This window comes from Podarcis gaigeae (assembly GCF_964106915.1).
Source record: "Podarcis gaigeae genome assembly, chromosome: 16".
Taxonomy (NCBI): Eukaryota; Metazoa; Chordata; class Lepidosauria; order Squamata; family Lacertidae; genus Podarcis; species Podarcis gaigeae.
The window spans coordinates 27,082,370-27,101,922 of record NC_139693.1 but is presented as its reverse complement, the minus strand read 5'-3'; the positions used below and the strand labels follow the sequence as shown (position 1 = coordinate 27,101,922).

General features: G+C 41.1%; 2 protein-coding genes and 1 long non-coding RNA gene across 3 annotated transcripts in view; 1 reads left to right on the top strand and 2 right to left on the bottom strand.

Moving 5' to 3' along the window:
- SPECC1L (sperm antigen with calponin homology and coiled-coil domains 1 like) overlaps positions 1–5,236 on the bottom strand; it is a 50,860-nt gene extending 45,624 nt beyond the window's left edge. The window contains exon 1 of the mRNA XM_083717017.1: positions 4,891–5,236. The gene's annotated coding sequence lies outside the window, so the exon portion shown is untranslated. The remainder of the gene's footprint in view (positions 1–4,890) is intronic.
- A 25-nt stretch (positions 5,237–5,261) lies between these two features.
- On the top strand, positions 5,262–10,091 carry LOC310834321. Its single transcript, XR_014559186.1, has 3 exons — positions 5,262–6,226; positions 6,481–6,856; positions 7,852–10,091. It is a non-coding gene; the product is annotated as an uncharacterized lncRNA (long non-coding RNA).
- BCR (BCR activator of RhoGEF and GTPase) overlaps positions 9,670–19,553 on the bottom strand; it is a 97,196-nt gene continuing 87,312 nt past the window's right edge. The window contains exon 23 of the mRNA XM_083716888.1: positions 9,670–19,201. Within this exon, the coding sequence (XP_083573014.1) occupies positions 19,112–19,201 (90 nt within the window). The 3' untranslated portion in view covers positions 9,670–19,111. The remainder of the gene's footprint in view (positions 19,202–19,553) is intronic.

Below are 19,553 nucleotides of genomic sequence, written 5' to 3'. Positions count from 1 at the left end.
TTCTGAGGTCAATCACTTAGATACAAGACATATCACGGGCCTTGTTCAATCCATGTCACTATGGCTTTAGTCACATTTCAGAAAGCTCACATATTATAGTTGAGAAGCCTACTGTTACAAAGCTTCAGAATCCTTGTCCTAGACAAAGATATATAGACGTCTAATGATTTTGATAATTAAGTGCTACTCTTAAAGTGATTAACATGCTTTTCACAGGGAAATAATGGAATCAATGTATCTGGGACATGTAAATGAGTGCATAAGTAAAGGATAGATTTTAATTATTTATTACTAGTTTATTATGTAATAATATGGCACAGAGCAGAACTAATGATGCCAGAAGAGGAGAATGATAAATGTTTTGCAGTAGGTAATAAATGTAACTAACTAATTCTGGAAGCACATTTCCTTTTATCCTCACTCAAGCACCAATTACTCTTAGTTTTTTAATTTCCTTTACGTAAAGAAACAAAACATGATTCTGCAGTTACAAATAAATCAGGTCAGGGTGTTTGTTTTTAATTATGCTTCCCAAGCACCAAAGTACGTATTTTCTTCATCATCTGAGGAAACAAGCTCAGAATCAGTAAGCAAAATGCATACATGTTCTCAAATGCATGAACTTTGTACTCTGTACTACTTGACCATCATTCCACATCATTTCCGTAATTCCACAAAGGATCATAATTCACATTGCACTGGTAGAATATTAAGATTCTCTGTGTTAATATTGTCTTCAAACATGAATGCATCAGGCCCAACACATGGATTGCATTCCATCAGTTACAAATATGATTGTCAAAAGCAACACAACCTATCTACCTATCTCCATGTCCATATCTTCAGGTCAACAGAAGTGCAATAGATGCTCAAAAAGCTCTACAATGTGCCCACATAGTCACAGTTGACTTGGAACAGTTATTCCTCAGCAACTATTAAACCTTGGTCGGTGGTTCGAATCCCCGCGACGGGGTGAGCTCCCGTTGCTCAGTCCCAGCTCCTGCCAACCTAGCAGTTCGAAAGCATGCCAAAGTGCAAGTACAGTCATACCTCGGGTTAAATATGCTTCGGGATTAATATTTCCGGGTTGAGGTCTGCAGTGACCCAGAAGTAACAGAGTGCGTTACTTCTGGGTTTCACCACTCGCACATGCACAGACGCTCAAAATGATGTCACGCACATGCACGGAAGCGGCGACTCGCGACCCGTGCACGTGCAGACACATGGACGCGGCTTGCATTCGCTTCAGGATGCGAACGGGGCTCCGGAACAGATCCCGTTCACATCCAGAGGTACCACTGTAGATAAATAGGTACCGCTCCGGCAGGAAGGTAAACGGCGTTTCCATGCGCTGCTCTGGTTTCGCCAGAAGTGGCTTGGTCATGCTGGCCACATGACCCGGAAAAACTGTCTGCGGACAAACACCAGCACCCTCGGCCTATAGAGTGAGATGAGCACCACAACCCCAGAGTCGGACTTAACTGTCAGGGGTCCTTTACCTTTTACCTTTTTAATACCTGAAATACATCAATTACATCTTCATCATTACAATTTACAAAATGGGACACTTAAATCTCATCAGGTTAACAATAGCTTTACCATTAACCTGATACTTGATCAGTTCACCAATTAAAGACATTTTATGGACGCTGCATTGCAATCTGCGTCCCAGCCATGCAAAAAAATTACCTTATATTGGAAGAGCACTGAGTCATATGCTTCTAAGCTGCTATCCAGGGACACCACATGTTTCAGAACCCATAGCCAAAGCACCCTACTTGAATCTATAATATCCACACAAGCTGCTTTCTGCAAAGTGCAGAAGAAATATATTTCCCTTTTATTTATTTATTTTAAATCTTATCTGAACTGAAGTACAGAAAAGAAGAAAAATGTTACTCAGAAGGAGTTTGTGGACATTTAGTTAACCTTCTGTTTAGCCTCTTTGTTGACCATATGTAATTGTTACAAGTGTAACATTCAGCAGAGTATTCCTCACAAACTTTCAGGAATCCTCCAATGAAATCACCTAAAGGATTCCATCTTAACTAAAGTGTTAGGGGAAAGAGTATACAAGACAGGCATAAAACAGTCAATTTTTAAAATGCAAAAAACAGAAACCAACTGTTAGCAACAGCTGAAATGTTTATTTAATTTGCAAACACTTTATGTCTGTGGTGCACTTAGGGAAGCCATTTTCATTAGCCAGACTCTATCTATTCTATCATGAGAAGAAAAAACTGCAGCCACTGCTCAATTAGGGGATGGGGAAAGAATCTGAATGCTGTGATGCGAGCTGGTATTAAGATGGGTTCCCAACTCCTAGCACTGGTTTTGTTGCACTGTGCTCACTTATATACAGCCACTTGCCTGCCAACCTGTGTAAGATTATTAAGCATGGATCTTTAATAAAAGTTGCTTTCAAATTTTTATTTTAGACCACCAATGGCAAACAAATAGGGAAGGTTGTATTTCATGGCAAACAGTAATGTACCCATTCAACAGTGGGACTTTATCTGGGTGGAAATATGACTATGTAAAACTACCCAATTTGGTTTTTACTGAATCTATAACCTGGTTCAGATGCAACATTAAACCAAGGGGACAGAACCTCCAGGCCACAGCCCTAATTAGGACAATCAAACCTCCTCATTTGGCCCGCAAAGCTGTTTCTTGCAAGCCATGCCCACCTGCAGTACACCTCATGGTGATGTCAAGTGTGGGGAAGGCAAAGGAGGGGCTTGAAAAAGAAGCTTTGTAGCTGAATAGCAGTGACTGTAAAACACCCTGTGTAGCACTTTCCAAGTGCCAACAACCAGCTGATTACAGGTGCTTGGGAAGCCTTGTGTGCAGTGTCTGAATATCAGACACTGGGGACAAGTGCAATGCTGAACCAGAGAGACCTTTTGTTTTGCCGAAGAGATGTTGTTCATAATATAAACTCAGACATGAACTCACTGAGTAACCTTAAGAAAGGCATTCTTAGCCTCATCTCCACCTTTGCAATGCAGGAATATTTGTCAACATTGCAAGGCAGAGATTACTGAAACAGGGTGCAAAAAGCACTCGTGCTCAGTTATGAAAATCAGGGTTATGAGTTCATATTACTGGGATCACTGCTGCATTATGACTTTTATTGTTGTAGATGTCAATCGATATTTTGTTTACAATTCTTGTATTAGTGTGTACATCTCCTTGTGACACCATATAAAAGGCGGCATAACAGGCTTAAATTTATAACAAAACAAACAAACAAACAAACCAACCACTTTGAAGTGAACAGCGAGTAGTACCATAATGTATATTATTCATTAATTATAGTTACTATTTCCTAAGAACCTTCTCAGCCAAATGGCACTCAATACTATGATAATCTTTCTAAAACCATAATAAACTGCCCCAAACAGTATAGCAGTAAAAGAGGAGCAGGTGGTGATGGTTAAATATTATTTATTTGATCATCTTAGTTCTAGTGCTTGCTCAAACTGGATCCAATATCTCAAACCTCTTACGGTTTGGAGTATCACTTGTATTTATATAATTTATACTCAACTTTTCCACACAAATCTGTAAAAGCAGCTCATAAATTTCAAAAATAAAATAGATTTTATAGTGTATTTTAATTGCTTCTTTCATTTCTTATTTATTGTATCACAAATTGAATTCCTTAGTTCACACTGTAATACAAAAAAACCTACAATATATACAATCAATATGACTATTTAATGTAATGGATGTCCTGTGCAGTATCTAGCCATCTGCCACAGAACCAGATATAGCTGAAAGATCACAGCTAGGGAACCCCTGTGCTATATATGGTCTTAGCTCAGCCTCCCCCAACCTGGGGCTTCCATCACCACTGACCATGCAGGTTGCTGCTGGCAGCCCTACAACAGATGGAAAAAAGCACCAGGAGGCTGAAGGCAGCTGCTCTTTTGACAACAATATCAAGTGCTCTATATAGGTACTGAAGACACACCTCTTTACCTTGGCCTTTAACACTTGAGAGAGATATTTTTAGAAGTCACCTTAGTTCTGTAATCTTTAAAAGTTGTTTTAAACTATCTTTCATATATTTTTAAACTGCTGTAAACCAACCCAAGGCCTTAGGGTGAAGGGGGAGTAAATTATGATGAGGATAAGAAGAGATCCAGTGTTAGTGTCAGACCTAGAAGACCTGGCTTCAAATCCCCACTTGACCACTAAGCTCACCTTGGGCCAGCCATTCACTCTCAACCTAACCGACCTCACAGCGTTGTTGTGAAGTTGAAATGGGGGGGGGGGTTGAACCATGTACACCACCTTGATATCCTGGGGTGGGGGAGAAGGTGGGGTGTAAACGTAGCAAATAAATAATAAAAGCCTACTCAGCTTTCCAAACGTTACTGCAAGCATGTGGAAAAAGCACTGTAGGTGTTTTGGGTAGGAGCAGAAGAGGGAAATGTTCGTACCCGTAGCCAGGGACTGGGGATGGGAGCTGATGATAATCCCATATACACTACCGTGAACTCCTTGGCAGAAAAGTGGGAAAGACATTTAACAAATAATAATAATAATCATAGTCATTATACCCCGCCTTTCTACAGAGGGTCGAGGCGGCTTACTAAGAATGGAGAAATGACATGTAAATAGGAGTAACTTGGGGGGGGGGGGAGAGAGACATAGTGTGAGGAAAGACCAGAAGCGGAACACGGGAGTGGGGAAGAGCACAAACAAGACCCCTGAGGGAGCGGAGGGCGGACCCCGCGCCAGGCCTGGGCGGCCAAGACAACGGCGGCTACCCTCCGCCCCGCCTCAGAGGAGGGAGGTCGTTCTTGGGGGGTGAGGGGGGGCGTTTCCGTTCCCTTTCCCTTCGCCGCCCCCCAACTCTGAACCCCGCTCGGTCCTTACCGGACAGCGCTGCTTATTCCTTTTTCTTTCTCACTGGGGGGGCGGGGAGGCCAGGCCCGGTAAGGAGGGAAGAGGACGCGCTTCTCCAAGCGGCGTCGGCGTCAGCGACGACAACAACCGCCGGGGCTGCAATTACCCCTCTTCCCTCAGAGTGCTAGAGAGCCGTACAGCGCAGGCGCCGAGCTGGAGACAGCACCGCGCAGGCGTGAAAGTTTCGGGAACGCCGAGAGGCACATCGGGCACGGCGGCTGACGAGCGAGCCAAGAGTCATGCGGGGCATGCGCGGCTCCGCTTCGGTTTCCTTCCCCTTTCTCTCTCTGCTTATTCCCCCGCCAGCTCCGCCCCACCCCTCCGCGCGCGACGCGGGGCGGGAAGCTGCGAGGCAGCGAGGGGGCTCCTGAACGGCGGGGAGGGGGCGTTTGAAAAAGGCGGGAAACCCCCGGAGGGGACACTCTGAGGGAGGTGGAAAACGACCAAAAAGAGAAAAACAAACTGGTCCTCAGAGATGAAAATGCGCGATAAAGCAAAGGCGTCTTTATAACGTGGTCCCCGTCATGTATACCTGCCATATTTCCACTAATGAGAGGAAATTCTTAACCTTATATAGTATTCACGTTATTGAACTCTTCCCTCCTCCAAAAAAAAAAAATTCCTCAGCTCCGCTTTGCCTTCTTTTGTTTAGCTGTTGAGCTCTATTTTTGAGAGCCACTGGCCAATTTTTACGCCCGCCTATTCTGAGGTACAAATAGATAAGGTCCAATTTGACCATATATGGTGCCGATTACCTTAACAAAGTTTCCTTCCAGGTTCAGATTATGAAAAGGGATGGGAAACATGTCATAAATTACACTATTTATATCCAAAGAGTTCAAGGTGAAATACGTAATTCCCCATTTTAGCCACACAACCCTGTGAGGTAGGTTAGGCTGAGGGGCAGTGACTGGCTCAAGCCTACCCAACCGGCTTCATGGCTGAGTTGGGATTTGAACCCTAGTCTTCCAGGCCTGAAAGCACTACACAATTATATCCTGCTCTTCCAAAGGAGCCCAGGGCAGCAAAGGGGTGCTGCCCCCTTCTGCTACTGTATTTAGCTTAATCCACACCAAACAGAGGTGGTGCACGCTGCTGGGTTCTTTTTTTGGACTGAGGGATCACACTTCACATTTGGGTGGGCTGCTAGACATGGACCTTTTTGTTAGAAGGCCCAGTTGCCTCATCTGGTTCAGAGTACCTCTCTGTAACATAGACTTGTGTGCCAGCTGCACCCTCTCCTGGACATAGAGCCTGTCCACCAACATCAGAATTCAGAGTGCTGGTTTTGATATACTGTACAGTGGTACCTCGCAAGACGAATGCCTCGCAAGACGAAAAACGTACAAGACGAATGGGTTTTTCGTTTTTTGCGTTGCTTCGCAAGACGATTTTCCCTATGGGCTTGCTTCGCAAGACGAAAACGTTTTGTGAGTTTGCTTCCTTTTTCTTAAAGCCGTTAATACCCAGTGAATCCGCACTCCGCAAGACTAAAAATCGCAAGACGACACAACTCGCGGAACGAATTAATTTCGTCTTGCGAGGTACCACTGTATAAAGCCCTGAACAACTTGGGGGCTGCCTTATTATGGAGTCAGACCTCCATCCCATCTAGCTCAGTATTGCATGCACTGACTGGTAGTGGCTCCCCAGGGTTTCAAGCAGGGGTTTCTCCCAAAGAGACCAGGGATTGAACCGGGGACCTTCTGCATGCAAAGCAGATGCTCCTCCACTCAGCTGTGGTCCTTCTCCAACCATTTCCACATAAGGCTGCTCAGGTGCTAAAAATCATCCTCTACGGTCCTGCTCTTGATTCTCCTGACTTTTGAAGTGAAATGCTGGCAGCGACAGGATTTTCCATTGTTGCCTCTGACTTTGAAGTTCCATCCCAACGGAGCTTCATCTGCTCCCACCATCTTATTCTTCCCAGCACCAGGTAAAAACCTTATTTTCCAATGTTTTTAATCTATAATTTTGTTTTACGCTGTCCTACTGTGGTTTTGTTTTATGCTGTTCCTATCCATGTTTTTATTATCTTTTGAAGCTACTGTGAGAGGTTCAGCTAAAGTGCAGCTGATAAGTATTGCAAACTGGCAAGCAAATATTTAACATCTATATGAAACCAGAGGGAGAGTTTATCCAGGGATTTGGGCTGGGGCGTTGTCAATATGCTGATGATACACAGCTCACTCTCTCCATTTCATGAGCATCCACAGTAGCTTTGGAGGTCTTTAATTGGTGCCTATAATGATGGAGGCAGGTTAGCAAACAGAGTAAAGATGCTGTTGAGCCAGGTTGGAGGTGTACATCCTGTTTTGAATAGAGCTGCACTCCTGTCAGTTTCATTGTTTGGGGTGGGGTGCCCCAGGGTTACCAGGGGCCAGCTTTTGTACAACTTTGGCTGGAATGCCAGTTGTTTCCTTTTCTTACTCAAGCAAACCTGATCATAGTCACAAATGCATTGGTTACATCCTGTTTGGATTACTGCAATTTGGAAGCTTCACCTATTATAAGATGTGACTGACCAACATTTTCCCGGGGAACATGCAACCACAATACCTCGGGTTACATACGCTTCAGGTTACATACGCTTCAGGTTACAGACTCCGCTAACCCAGAAATAATACCTCTGGTTAAGAACTTTCCTTCAGGATGAGAACAGAAAATGCAGCGGCAGCAGGAGGCCCCATTAGCTAAAGTGGTGCTTCAGGTTAAGAACAGTTTCAGGTTAAGAACGTATCTCCGGAACGAATTAAGTACTTAACCCAAGGTATCACTGTATTGAATTTTATGTGCAGTCACCACTAGCTCATCTCTAGGTACAATTCAAAGTGCCCATAAAGCCCTTAACTATTTTAGACTAGGATATTTGAACGACTCCTTTCTCTCACATGAGCTCACCTACCCACTACTGTATGCTGTTCTTCACAGGCCTTACTCTCTCTGCATCTTGCTGCCATCATGCCCACCTAGATGGAACATGTTGAGTGACGAGAACTTTTTTGTTGTGGTGCCTGGATTGTGGAACTATATTTGGGGAAGCCTGGTTAGCCCCCTTCTTATAGGGTTGCCCATATCTGGTCAATACTTTCTTTGCTGGCAGCAACCTTGTAGGCTGGGTTTGGACTTAATTTTTTTGCCCCTGCTGTTACATTTTAGCAGTGTCTGTATTTTTGCTCTTCGTTCATGTTATTGTTCTGGTTGTTTTTAATTGAAGATGCGTAAGAAATCTGGTGGGGTAGAAATGATTTTTAAAATAATCCACAAAAATGTCCTTCAGCTGTACTTATTAGATATTATTGTATGGACCATATGCTATTTTTAATGTACAGTCATGTTTCCAAGATGTTTTCACTATCCATATATTCCATAGCTTGAAATGGAAAAGGGTTAGTAGACCAACCCACTGAACTTGTGTGCTTCAGCTGCTTGGCTTTTCAATGAGATTTTCCAATCGCTTAGGCCTGTGATTCATTTTATATTACAACTCATATACATGGCTTTCAAAGATTGCATTTCAGTGGAGCAGTCCCTTAATTGATGAAACATCAACCAGGTCCTCTATCCCATTCTTTTATTGCTGCCTCAGGGGCTTTGCACAGGGGCTCACATACATTTCTTATTTTGCTGAACTGCAGTCTTCTTTTGTACAAATAGCTGCAATGTGCATGATCAATACTCTTAATAATATACCTGCAGTGTCTGGCCAGGTAAATGCCCAGTGGCTCTGTTCAAGAACAAAAAAGGCACAGAAAACAGTACTACAAGAGCTTTCTGGAATCCAGTTGCATCATTTCTGACATACACATTTTCAGTATGATATAATCTTAGCTTATTTAATATCTCTGTTCAAATTTAAATATGAATTAATCTACCATTTTAAAGGGTGGACACTCACGTCTGACAGCCCCATGCTTTTATGCAGCAGGCATGATCATTGCAGGTATAGTAGTAAACCTGCAGCAAAAGCATGACATACTGACAATATACCTGCACCTGCATTTGCTCTTTAATAACTAGTTGATTGGGGATTAGATATTTGGATGGTTGGTGGGAATTTATGAGAGTGAGGCTTGAATGTGGAGGACTGCTAAGGATGTATTTGGGAGAGGTTACTATCTGGGAATTGGGGGAGTCATTTTGGCATATAAGTTAATTATAGCAGAGCTTTCCCAACTGTGTGTCACGGCACTTTAGTGTGTCAGCTGCAGTGTGTAGGTGTGTCACATGAACGAACCCCATGCTCCTCCTGGGGCTTGAAAGGTTTAGTTTAAACTCCGGTTTGCTTGTACTGTAAAATTGAATTACGTGTGTCATGAAATGATGCAAAACTGAATTACTGTTTTGTGAAATGATGCATGTCCAAAAAGTGTGTCACCAACTTGAAAAGTTTGGAAAGAAGCTGTGGGGTGGCTTCTATTTCAGTTGTTTTTTTTTCTGTAGTAAACAACAATACTGTTTTGTAGAGTTTATTGTGCTTTTGTATGTAACTGTTGATTATCTGTTACAACCCCATGGGGAACAGTCTCCTGAAGTAAGGGAAATACATTCTGTAGATGCTCTGAAACATTTTCTATACTATGGCTGTTCCGGGCATTTAGACACCGGCTCTGGAGCTGAGCCCTGGTTCAAATTAAGTTCTGTCCCCATGGTGATAGGATATTCAGTTAGTCCGGTCTTCAAGGAATGCTTTACATATTCATTCTGTTCCAGATACAGCCTGCTGAGAAGTAAGACCAGCTGAGTCCATTAAACAGATACGGAATAAATTTATTTAACATTGTGTACAAACAAAGACTACAAATGCCTTGGATCTCCTTGTTTCCCAAATACAGATTTTTCAGTCCCTTTTCATTTCCTTCTTTTTTTATGACACCTTTTAAATTTACTAACTTTTTGCTGTTTTTTTTTTGGACCTGTTCCAGACAGACAAAAGCACTAGAAAAACAATTATATTCCACAGCAGTTCTAAGTGCTCAGCATCTCTCTTCAGAATCAACTTTACTGTTTTACTTTTCTGAATTGGACTCTTTGGAATATTGAAGCAAGGAATATTGAAGCAGTATAAAATGCCAATGCAAAAATGCTTTTAAAACACGAAGGCCGTCTTAAAAACAATGACAACAAATATTAGCTTCATGGCTGAAATGTGACCTATCAGTGAACAAAAAGACCCTTCTCTATAAGCTGAAAACGCAAGCATTTATATAATTTAATTGCATTTATACTTAAATAAATAGTTTATTCATCTGCTTTCCTCTGAATTCAACATGGATCATTAACAGAAGGAAGTTAAAGAAGTTACATAGGCAAGTCCAAGTAAAACCACAGAAAAGGATGCATATTTCATATTGTCGAACTCATTAATTTTTACCTTATTTCAGCTTGATTACTTTAGCTGTATAACTCAGTATTTTTATTCTGTATTTCTACTGCTTTGTATAAATTTATTTTGGACATAGAAGCAGTTAACAGAATCACTTCTACGCTGAAGATGCTGAATGATGCATTTCCAGCTGTTAATACACTTTTGTGGGCTTCGGTTTTCTGATCATTCATCCAAGATAACTCCAAAATTTAAACAAACCTAATATTTACATACTAATTTACCCTTGGGCAATCCTTGGGTATTATCTGATTGTTGTTGTTTTGTAATTGCAGGGCATGTGTCATGGGAAAACCACCAGCCAAAATTAGCAACTTCTTGGTTCCCCTCATTTCAGTAGAAAATTCAATACAGTACATGCTTAACTCTCCCATTGAAATTATTGGGATCTAGAATAGCAAACGTGGACTGAGTCATATCTACTGCCAGCATTTCATACATGTGGGTGATGGGTCATGGTTAAAATGATACAAGGCCTGTAAAGCAGGATGTCAGTGCAAAATCAACTTCATTTTTTTCAACTTGCTCAAATAAGCTAATTCCAAAAGATCTTTTCAAGTTGTGAGAATGTTAGTTTAACAGAAGGAAAGATTAAGACAGAAACCCGTTTATAATAAAATAGCCTATTTGCTGTCCTTTCCACACAGTAACTTACAACCATCACAAATAATTTCATCTAAATTCATTATAGCTTATTTTGACTGTAACACAGTGAGGGCAAGAGTACGGTATTCATGTGATAAATGCAGTTACTGCATGATATCCCTTCATGAATCCTTACCTTTTATCATAGAAATCAATTACTCACAGTAGGCCTGTCACCTCTCTCCTTGGTCAAAACATGCCATCACATTACCAGAACATATGCATTCACTTTTGTACACATTTATAAACTATGAGTAGTTTCTTCCTGACCAATGATAAAAAATGCTGACTTGTACGGGACATGATCAAAGGGGAGTAACTGTCAGCAAGTTTACCCTCTTAAAATATTTTTTCATTGTTTATCAATGTAAGGCTGATCATCTACATTAGCACTCCCTGCAGGAAAGATTATGTGACCATTCCTGCTCCATGGAGATCCAGATTAAATCTGGGTGAATAATCTTCACTCAGAAGGCAATTTCCAGATTCAACTCTCATTCAGAATCAGGAATCCTACTCAAGTGATCTTTCTCAAAGAATTGGCTGAACACTAAGTGATGGCTAACCTTGGATATTGACTGGAAATTACTTGAAGAAATTCTCCTGTAAGTCATCCTGCCTCAGGAATTGAATTCACATAAACAAATCCAGTCAAAACTTTGTCTAAGACCCTCTGTTACGGTCGGGATTACATTACATTGCTAGTGCTGCATCAGCCTTAGTCCTAATCTCCAGACTGGTGAGAAGGGATGTGATGCTGAAGGCATGTTTTTGCCATTCCCAAGTACCTTGTCTTTTTACATGTAGGACTGAATGGCAATCCCACTGTTATATAAAGAACGTAAATTGGTGTTAACTGAAGGGACACCAGTGAAAGTAAGCCTGCACCTGGTGACCTGAGTTTTTCTGGATGTGGCAGGTTTTGCTTCCTGCAAGTAATCTGGCTGATTTACTTAGCTTTTTGGAACACAGCAGGAACCACTGATAAGTAAGCAAGCTTCTACCTGAATTACAGTTCTGCCCCTTCCTAAGCCCTGCATTCTTCCCTGATCATGCTAAAGGCCACAAAGCAGTGAAACCCAGAAGCTAACTTTTAAGTACTGGTAAATATTTGCACAGACTGCCAGAAGGGTTGTCAGTGAAAAGAGGACCAGAACATAATGGTGATGAAGAGATGACAGAGGATATGTACAATTTATTCTGATGATCCTTTTTCTCTCTTATGAATCAGTTGTAAGAAACTTTCTGGAGGAATACCTTCTTTGACACTAATCTGGAGAGTGATGCTTATAATACAAAAGGAGTGATGAAGTATGGAAAAATAAGAGCAATAACATTCCTACTGAAATGACACTAGCAGTTGTTTTATAACCCGAAGCATACTAAAGGCATCCTTCCTGTGGAGACTCTTGTGGTCAGAGCCAAGGAAATGAAGAACCTCTACATTTGCTTACTCTTGTAGAGTTAACAGGCACATGCTAAGAAGCGTACTGAGAAGCCATGTCACTAGACTGCAGTATACTTAAATGTTAATCCAGCCATGACAGTGCACATGCAGAGCTTTGCTGAGGCCAGCAGTTTCCCTCTTCTCTACCTACAAGTGCAGAATTGTTTGGTCTGTGAAGGTTTATTAGAAGAAAACAGGAATCCGCCCCCTGCCTATATCAGGTTTTGGAATGTTCACTACTGTATATCTAAGAAAGTGAAAGTGATCTGATTAGACAAGTAAATTTCCATTAGTCTTTGTGCCCCTTGACAAGCTCTTGGGATAGGAGCTGAAAAAACAGACACAAGCTCTGTGTGGCCCTTATTATGATGTGTGAGATATTAAACTTTGTAGCACATTCAGCAGGGCACATGTGCAGAATAGGCAGCCAGTCCCCTCACTCACCAGTTCCACAGCCTGACCTCCACAAGGGCTGAAGGTAGATTAAAAAGCAAATCTATCCCATGATAATTCAGTTACAGCACAAATAAAACAGCTGATCCCAGTGTTACCACCCTAACTCAAAGCTCCAAAAGCAAACCTAAAGCTGTTAGAACTATCTTCCTTGAGTGACCACAGGATGGGAATTCTATCATTGTGGTTCAACCCTTGCTGTGAATTGATAGGCAACAGGGCTCTCTTGCTTGTTCTTAAACAATAACAGCAAAACACAGGGAAGTTATATTGGAAGGGCACAATATCGTATTCATTCACTCAGTTATTCACACCCAATAATATTAAGGATCTATGCTATGGAAAGCTTTCTGTAAAATGGAATATTCTGTAGGTAACTTGAGGTTTTAAAACCAGAGCATTGAGAAAGCTACATAAGGAACTTGGAATCACAGAAGAGGAATAAAAAACCCCTGGGTTTCTTGGAAGCGATTAGGAAGATGCCTTCTAAAGTTGCATTTTATCACATTAAGGCATAGAAATTAATCTTCAAAAGATTCCATAAGATTATCTGCCAAGATTATCATCTTGGTTTATCAGTGATATGCAAAACCTGTAATTATGCCCACCCACTTATAACTAATTTGAAATTTCTGAGCTATACACCAAAAGCATCCCGGAAGAATGGGATCACCATTGGAGGGTCGGGCTTCCTGCTATAGTTGGCACCTGAATGTGAAAAAAATCAGTTGCCCAAGCTTCCAGAATTCACAGTGGAGCAGAGTAAGAGAAAATCATTTCAGAATATGTATTTTAAAGGCAGGTAGAGGGAAAGCCTAACCTGAAACTATAGGTTATCAGTTTTTTGCATTCACAAATAACCTAGTATGGTCAAAACACCTTGGGTTGTATCTAATTGAGTGCTGCTCCGAGCAGACCCACTGAAATTAATGGACATAAATTAGTAATGTTTATTAATTTTGATGTTTTTTCTTTGAATATAACTAATGTTGGATACAACCCTTTATTCACTCAACTAATTTTTGGTCAAATCTGATGCAAAGTTATTAGGCTACTGCAAAAGAGAGGACTTTCCCCCTTTTGGGGTGGGGAGCTTTAGAAGGATGCTGCATACTTCTTTGTTTTGGTTTAGTCACCCAAGTGGTACTGTTCCCCTCTTGCCACTCCCATTCTTTAAATCTCTGAAAAGATTGAAGGAATAACCACCTCCAAGACTAACCAATCTGGTAATCTGTAGCTTGTCTGTGAGAGGCGCATGGAGGGGACATTAAGATCACACATGCATTTGCCAGTGTTGACAGAGGAGCAAGCCGCTTCCCCAACCTAGTATGTGATGCCAGAGTGCTGCATTAGTGCCAGGGGAAGGCTAAGTCCCCTCTGCCCAAGTGAGGTGGAGGAAGCACTAGTCTTGATACCCAGATAGGGATTTCAGTTTGGAAATTGTGAGCTTGGGAGCAGGGCAACCTTAAGCTCTGAGTAGAAGCCCTTGCTTATAGTAGCAGCTTAGGCAGGCAGTGGGACAGAGGCACCCTCTAGAAGAAAGGAATCCTTGTCTTGAGGGGCTTTCCTATGAAGTAGCAACTTGCTTATCACCTGCCCACATCACCCCAGTTATGTTTCATCCTCAGAGAGGCGCAAGGCCATGCTGATGTGGAGACCAGTATACTGAAAGGCAGTCCTGGTGATTTTAAGGAAACTCCAAGCAGGGGAAATAAGAACCCTTCACTTGAAAATCTGGATCATTTTTACAGTGTTGCATGCTTAACAGATCATTTAAAACAAAAACAAAAAACCAACCCTTTCTCAATTTTCAGATCAGTTTAAATTTAAATTCAGATCAGTTTCCCAGCTCAGAATTGCAATTATTCAGGAAAGCATAGGTTTATAATACCAATTCATAATTATTGATACTAATAATAAAATCAATTAATTGCCTAAATTAATTGTCCAATCTCTCCAACATCTACGTGCCTCCATGTAAGAATTCACCTGCTCATCAAAGCAGCTCTCAAGGTTTCCAAAGCAAAGGCATCCTTCTTACAACTATGCAGTATAAAGTATCAATTCAATATTAATATTAAAATTACAGTTTTATGTAAATTTTTAAAAATCAATAAGTCAGGCAAGGTGAATTGGCACATTTGTAGTCTTTGCAGTATTGCATTTCCAGTTGTAAGCCGCAGCTATAGATAAGTAACAACCAATGATGCACAAAGGAAAATAGCAGCCCTTTTTGAATGAGAAGTGGTGCAAATTCAAAATCAGAAGACAAAAAAAGACGAAGCCCTTAAGAAATTACAGTTCTCAGAACAGGGTCAAAACAACCCTCCCCCCAGCCCCCGCATCTCAAGAAAAACATTTAAGGCCTCTCTAAGGCTTCCATGTCATTGTAGAGGATCTGATTAGCTCTTTAAGCACCACCAATCTCTACAGCTCCCTTGTGCTGGTTCTTCAGGTAATACAAGTCCAGTACAACTACATGAAAGACTGTGATTGTGAGACCAGTTGAACTTGCAATACAAGTATGACTGGAATGTTAAGGAAAGACTATCTCTTATACTTGGGGTGGCCCCAAACTTCCCAGGAACAGTTTTGTGTAAATCCAAAGAAAGTGTGCATATAAACTTTTAGTGCTGTACCAAAAATTGACCAACAAGGATGCTATGATACTGTATCATAGGGGGATCCTTTGCTAACAAGATACTTTGGGATATTTCAACAGGATGACCCATGCTCCTCCCACTTTTCCATCTTTGAAGAGAGCCGAAGGAGGCAAGCTCAGTTCAGCCTAGAATCTGTTTGTATCCTGAATCCATGGAATGATCCCAACATCTGAAGTCTTCCTTCACCCCTAGCCTTGCATGGCCACCCCCAAATCCCTCAACAATAGAGTTTTGTCCAGTACATTGATCATCAGTATGGAGTGGGATTAATCAATTCTGCCATTCTACTACATGGGAAGGAATCTGAGATACCATATTTACTCAAATGTAATGTGCACCTTTTTTGGCCAAATTACATCACGAAAATTAGGGTGAGCATTAGATTTGATGGTGCATTAGATTTGATTGCAAGCTTGAAAAACACTGCTGACATAGCAAATACTTTTTTGGTTACAAGGATTTGAAAACTGAGGTGCGTATTTGATTCAATAGCACATTAGATTTGTGTAAATACAGTAGCTTGGTCGATCATTTCCCAGCCCCATAGCTCATGCATCCGTCCCCTTTAAAGCCATAGGGGAGAACCATTGCCTAGAACATCCTCATGCTAGTGCTCTCCAGATGTTTTGGACTGTAACTCTCATCAACCCCAGCCAGCACAGCAATTGAGGAAAGCTGGCTTAGAAGGACAGAAATGATTGTATGGGATGAGACAAAGCAGGGTAGAAAACTGCAATTCAGACAGTATATCTTCCTGTTAACAGAATTATCCCATTATTTTTTTACCTCTAATAATAATAATACTAAATTTAATAGCATGTTAGATACCTTTTTTTAGCACCTCCACAAATACTTTGCAATCCACACTTCTTTTTAAAGGCTTGATTGAACAGCAAGGGAAATGGGAGAAGTAGAATTTAGATTATAGTGAAATTAGTCTAGAGAAGAACATTTGTAACATGCTGCAGCCCCATTTGGATATAACATATCTTGGCTTACTAAGCCAAAATACGAATGAACTTTGTGCATGCAAATGCTGTCCCTTTCTCTCTTCTCTGTGTCCCATGACTGAAGACATACAGTACTGGGTTACTTTACCATAGTTTCCTGTTACATCCAAACCAAGAGACTATGGCTACCATGTTCTAATCAGTGCCTGAAACTGTGAAAGCTGTAAATGATCAACTTCACTTGCTGCACACCATTTACCAGGAGTCCTGCAGCTGGATCAGGTCAAAGACATAGTCCAGCATGCTTCCTCTGGGAAGCTCACAAAGCACCACACAACCCTCTTCCTGGTGCCTCTGACACTGCAGGTACCATGTAGGCAACACAACTAATAGCCACTGAAGGGCTTATCCTCTATAAGATTTGCCTAATCTGCTTTTTGAAAGCCATTTATGTTACTGGCAATCACACCATTTTTGGGCAGCAATTTCTGTTGTTGAAGAGAAGAGAAGGGAGGAAGGACAGAATGAAGCACACGAATGCAAGGCTCGTGCATATCTTGGCTTAATAATTTAATTTATTAATTAACGGTATTTCTATGCCGCTCTGTAACCAAAGTTCTGTGAGTGGCTTACACAAAAATTGTTAAAATACAATAAGGACAATTAGAAAAACAATAACAGTATAAAATAAAGTGAGAACAATAAAATAATAAGCTGAAATAGGTTATGTCCAAACAGGGACAGTATCGTAGCCTTGGTAGGAAGAGGAGCTAAGCAATATCAGATTCCCATATGAATAATTTTAAGGAACATGAAAGATGCGGGAATACACATAGAAAATGACAAAACCTCTCCTCTCTTTCGGAATGTGTGATTTCATAATACCCAAAGCAGCTGACATTATGGAACAGTACCAAAAAAAACCCCATCAGTAAGGCTGTCAAAGCATACATTTCTCCACTACCTTTTAGTTTTGTTTAACAAGGAGAATCACTTTTATTTATCAGAACTTAGGAACATGACAAACCTTTGTGGGAGTCTCATTCCCTACTTCAATCCTTCTCCTGAACCAAGCCAACAATTTAGTTTAACATCTTAGCCCTTTATCACACTTTTAATAAGGAAGGAGGGGCTCTGTCTTCTTCTCCCTTGCCTGCAAGCAGTTTCTGGTCTTCTTGGTAAAATTGGTGGCATGTATGGGTATAACTAAAAATTATGCTGGATGACCAAGTGGGAAGCGATAGGCAAAATATCTCCCCAAATATAATGTAAAATCAGAGCAAAAGCAAAAACCTCCCTGTCCATTTGAGGACTCTACAATTAGTTCATGTTTCCAGTTCCCAGCACTGATCCTTTCCCAGTGGTATAATTCACTGGTGCCTAGATACGGCTGCTCTGAAGTCCATGAATGTCTAGGATTTCTGAAAAATACAAAATGCTCCCTGCTCAATCAACCATCATTGTGTAGGTTATCAAACATCTTATCAAAACATTTATATTTACCAGCAAAAAAGGGGTTGAGGTGGAAAAGACAATTTCCATAAGCAACATACAAAGTCTCAAGAAAGAACATAAAAATTCAAGTATCGAAAAAGCGATTCTGATGAAAGTTTAGGTCAAGCAGCTGGGAGACAGCCATTGACATTTGTCCCCAGATCTCTGAAGAAATGTTATGGTGTTTATGTGTAGGCACAGCCTTCATCATCTGGGTGGAGAACTGGATAAAAGTTTTTTTTCTTTTTTATATGGGGAAATGGGATGAAGCTCCCCATTTTGCAAGTGATCTTCTATTCTATTTAGAATGCCTGAAGAATTTAGCAAATCTTTCACATTAGCATTGCCCATTATTTTTTTGGTTCATACAGAAAGTAAGGTCATCTAAATAGTTGCCATCATCACACCCTCCCCCAGTCTCCTTTACCACACTGGCCTTAATATGATGCAACAGGAAGTGCCTCCTTTATCAACCCCTACCCAAAAAGGGACAAAAGGCAAAAAAATGTGGTTTCTTCTCTCCGTTTCCAAGAAAAGAGGCAAGTCTGTGACAAAAACAACAACCAACCAAGAGGTCTGATTGCATATGAAGCCTCTAATTCATTAATTAATTTATTAAAAAGAGACTAGTTGAAATCAAGATTTAAATTTCCATGTAGAGGGCATCATAAATGCATATACTTTGCAGTATTCCATTAAAAACCAAAACAGCAGCTATTAAAGCTACAGTTTTGATATATCCTTTTGCTCTTCACAAGAGGTCCAAGTAGAAATCTTGAAGCTTCCCAAAGATAAAATTAATTCCATTGAAAAAAACAAAACCCACAGAGGAATCTGTTCTTTCACATACCCCACAATAAACAGTTTTTGCTGCTCAGGGCTACCCTCTGCTGGTTGAAAACTCACAGCACAGCCTGGCCCAGTTCTTTCTTGTTCTAGTGGTCAAAAGTGGAAGGAATCTTTCTTTCTTTTTCTTTTTAAAAAAGTCTTCAGCCTATCATTGCCTGGCAAATAGCAGAGGGACTGAAGGCCTTATTTCCTCCTGGTAGGCAAGGACAGACCAGGAATGTCTGAAGGAGTAATGTGTTTCTCTCATTCCCAGAGTGGGGCAGTTCACACCCATGGCAAATTCCACACGGACTGATCAAGGCTCCTACACTTCTGTGGAGAACAGGATACTCTGTCTCTTGCTATCAGGGGTGGGGATAGTCTCTAGCTGCAAGAAGTAGAGAAGAACTTGGACCTGGAAAACAAAGGAGAAAACAGGTCAATGAAAGCCAGTGTAGTGAAGTGACCTAACTATGAGGGCAACTGCTTTATGTAGCAGATTTTGGGTGCTGTATACTCATTGGGAGATCCAGGTTGGAGCACAATCCATGGGAAAATTAGGCTATCTGTTCATTTACTTATTTAAAGAATGCATTTCCACTCTTCAATAACTTTCCTACGGCAGTTTACTGTTTTTATTACGTTGTGTAACAAAACACAGAGAAAACTTTCAGCAACATTAGTGACTGGCTGATAGCTAGAGCAAACCTAATCCCACAAGGTGAGCCACTAGGCTTTGCCTTGCCTTAGGGACACTATGTACTCAT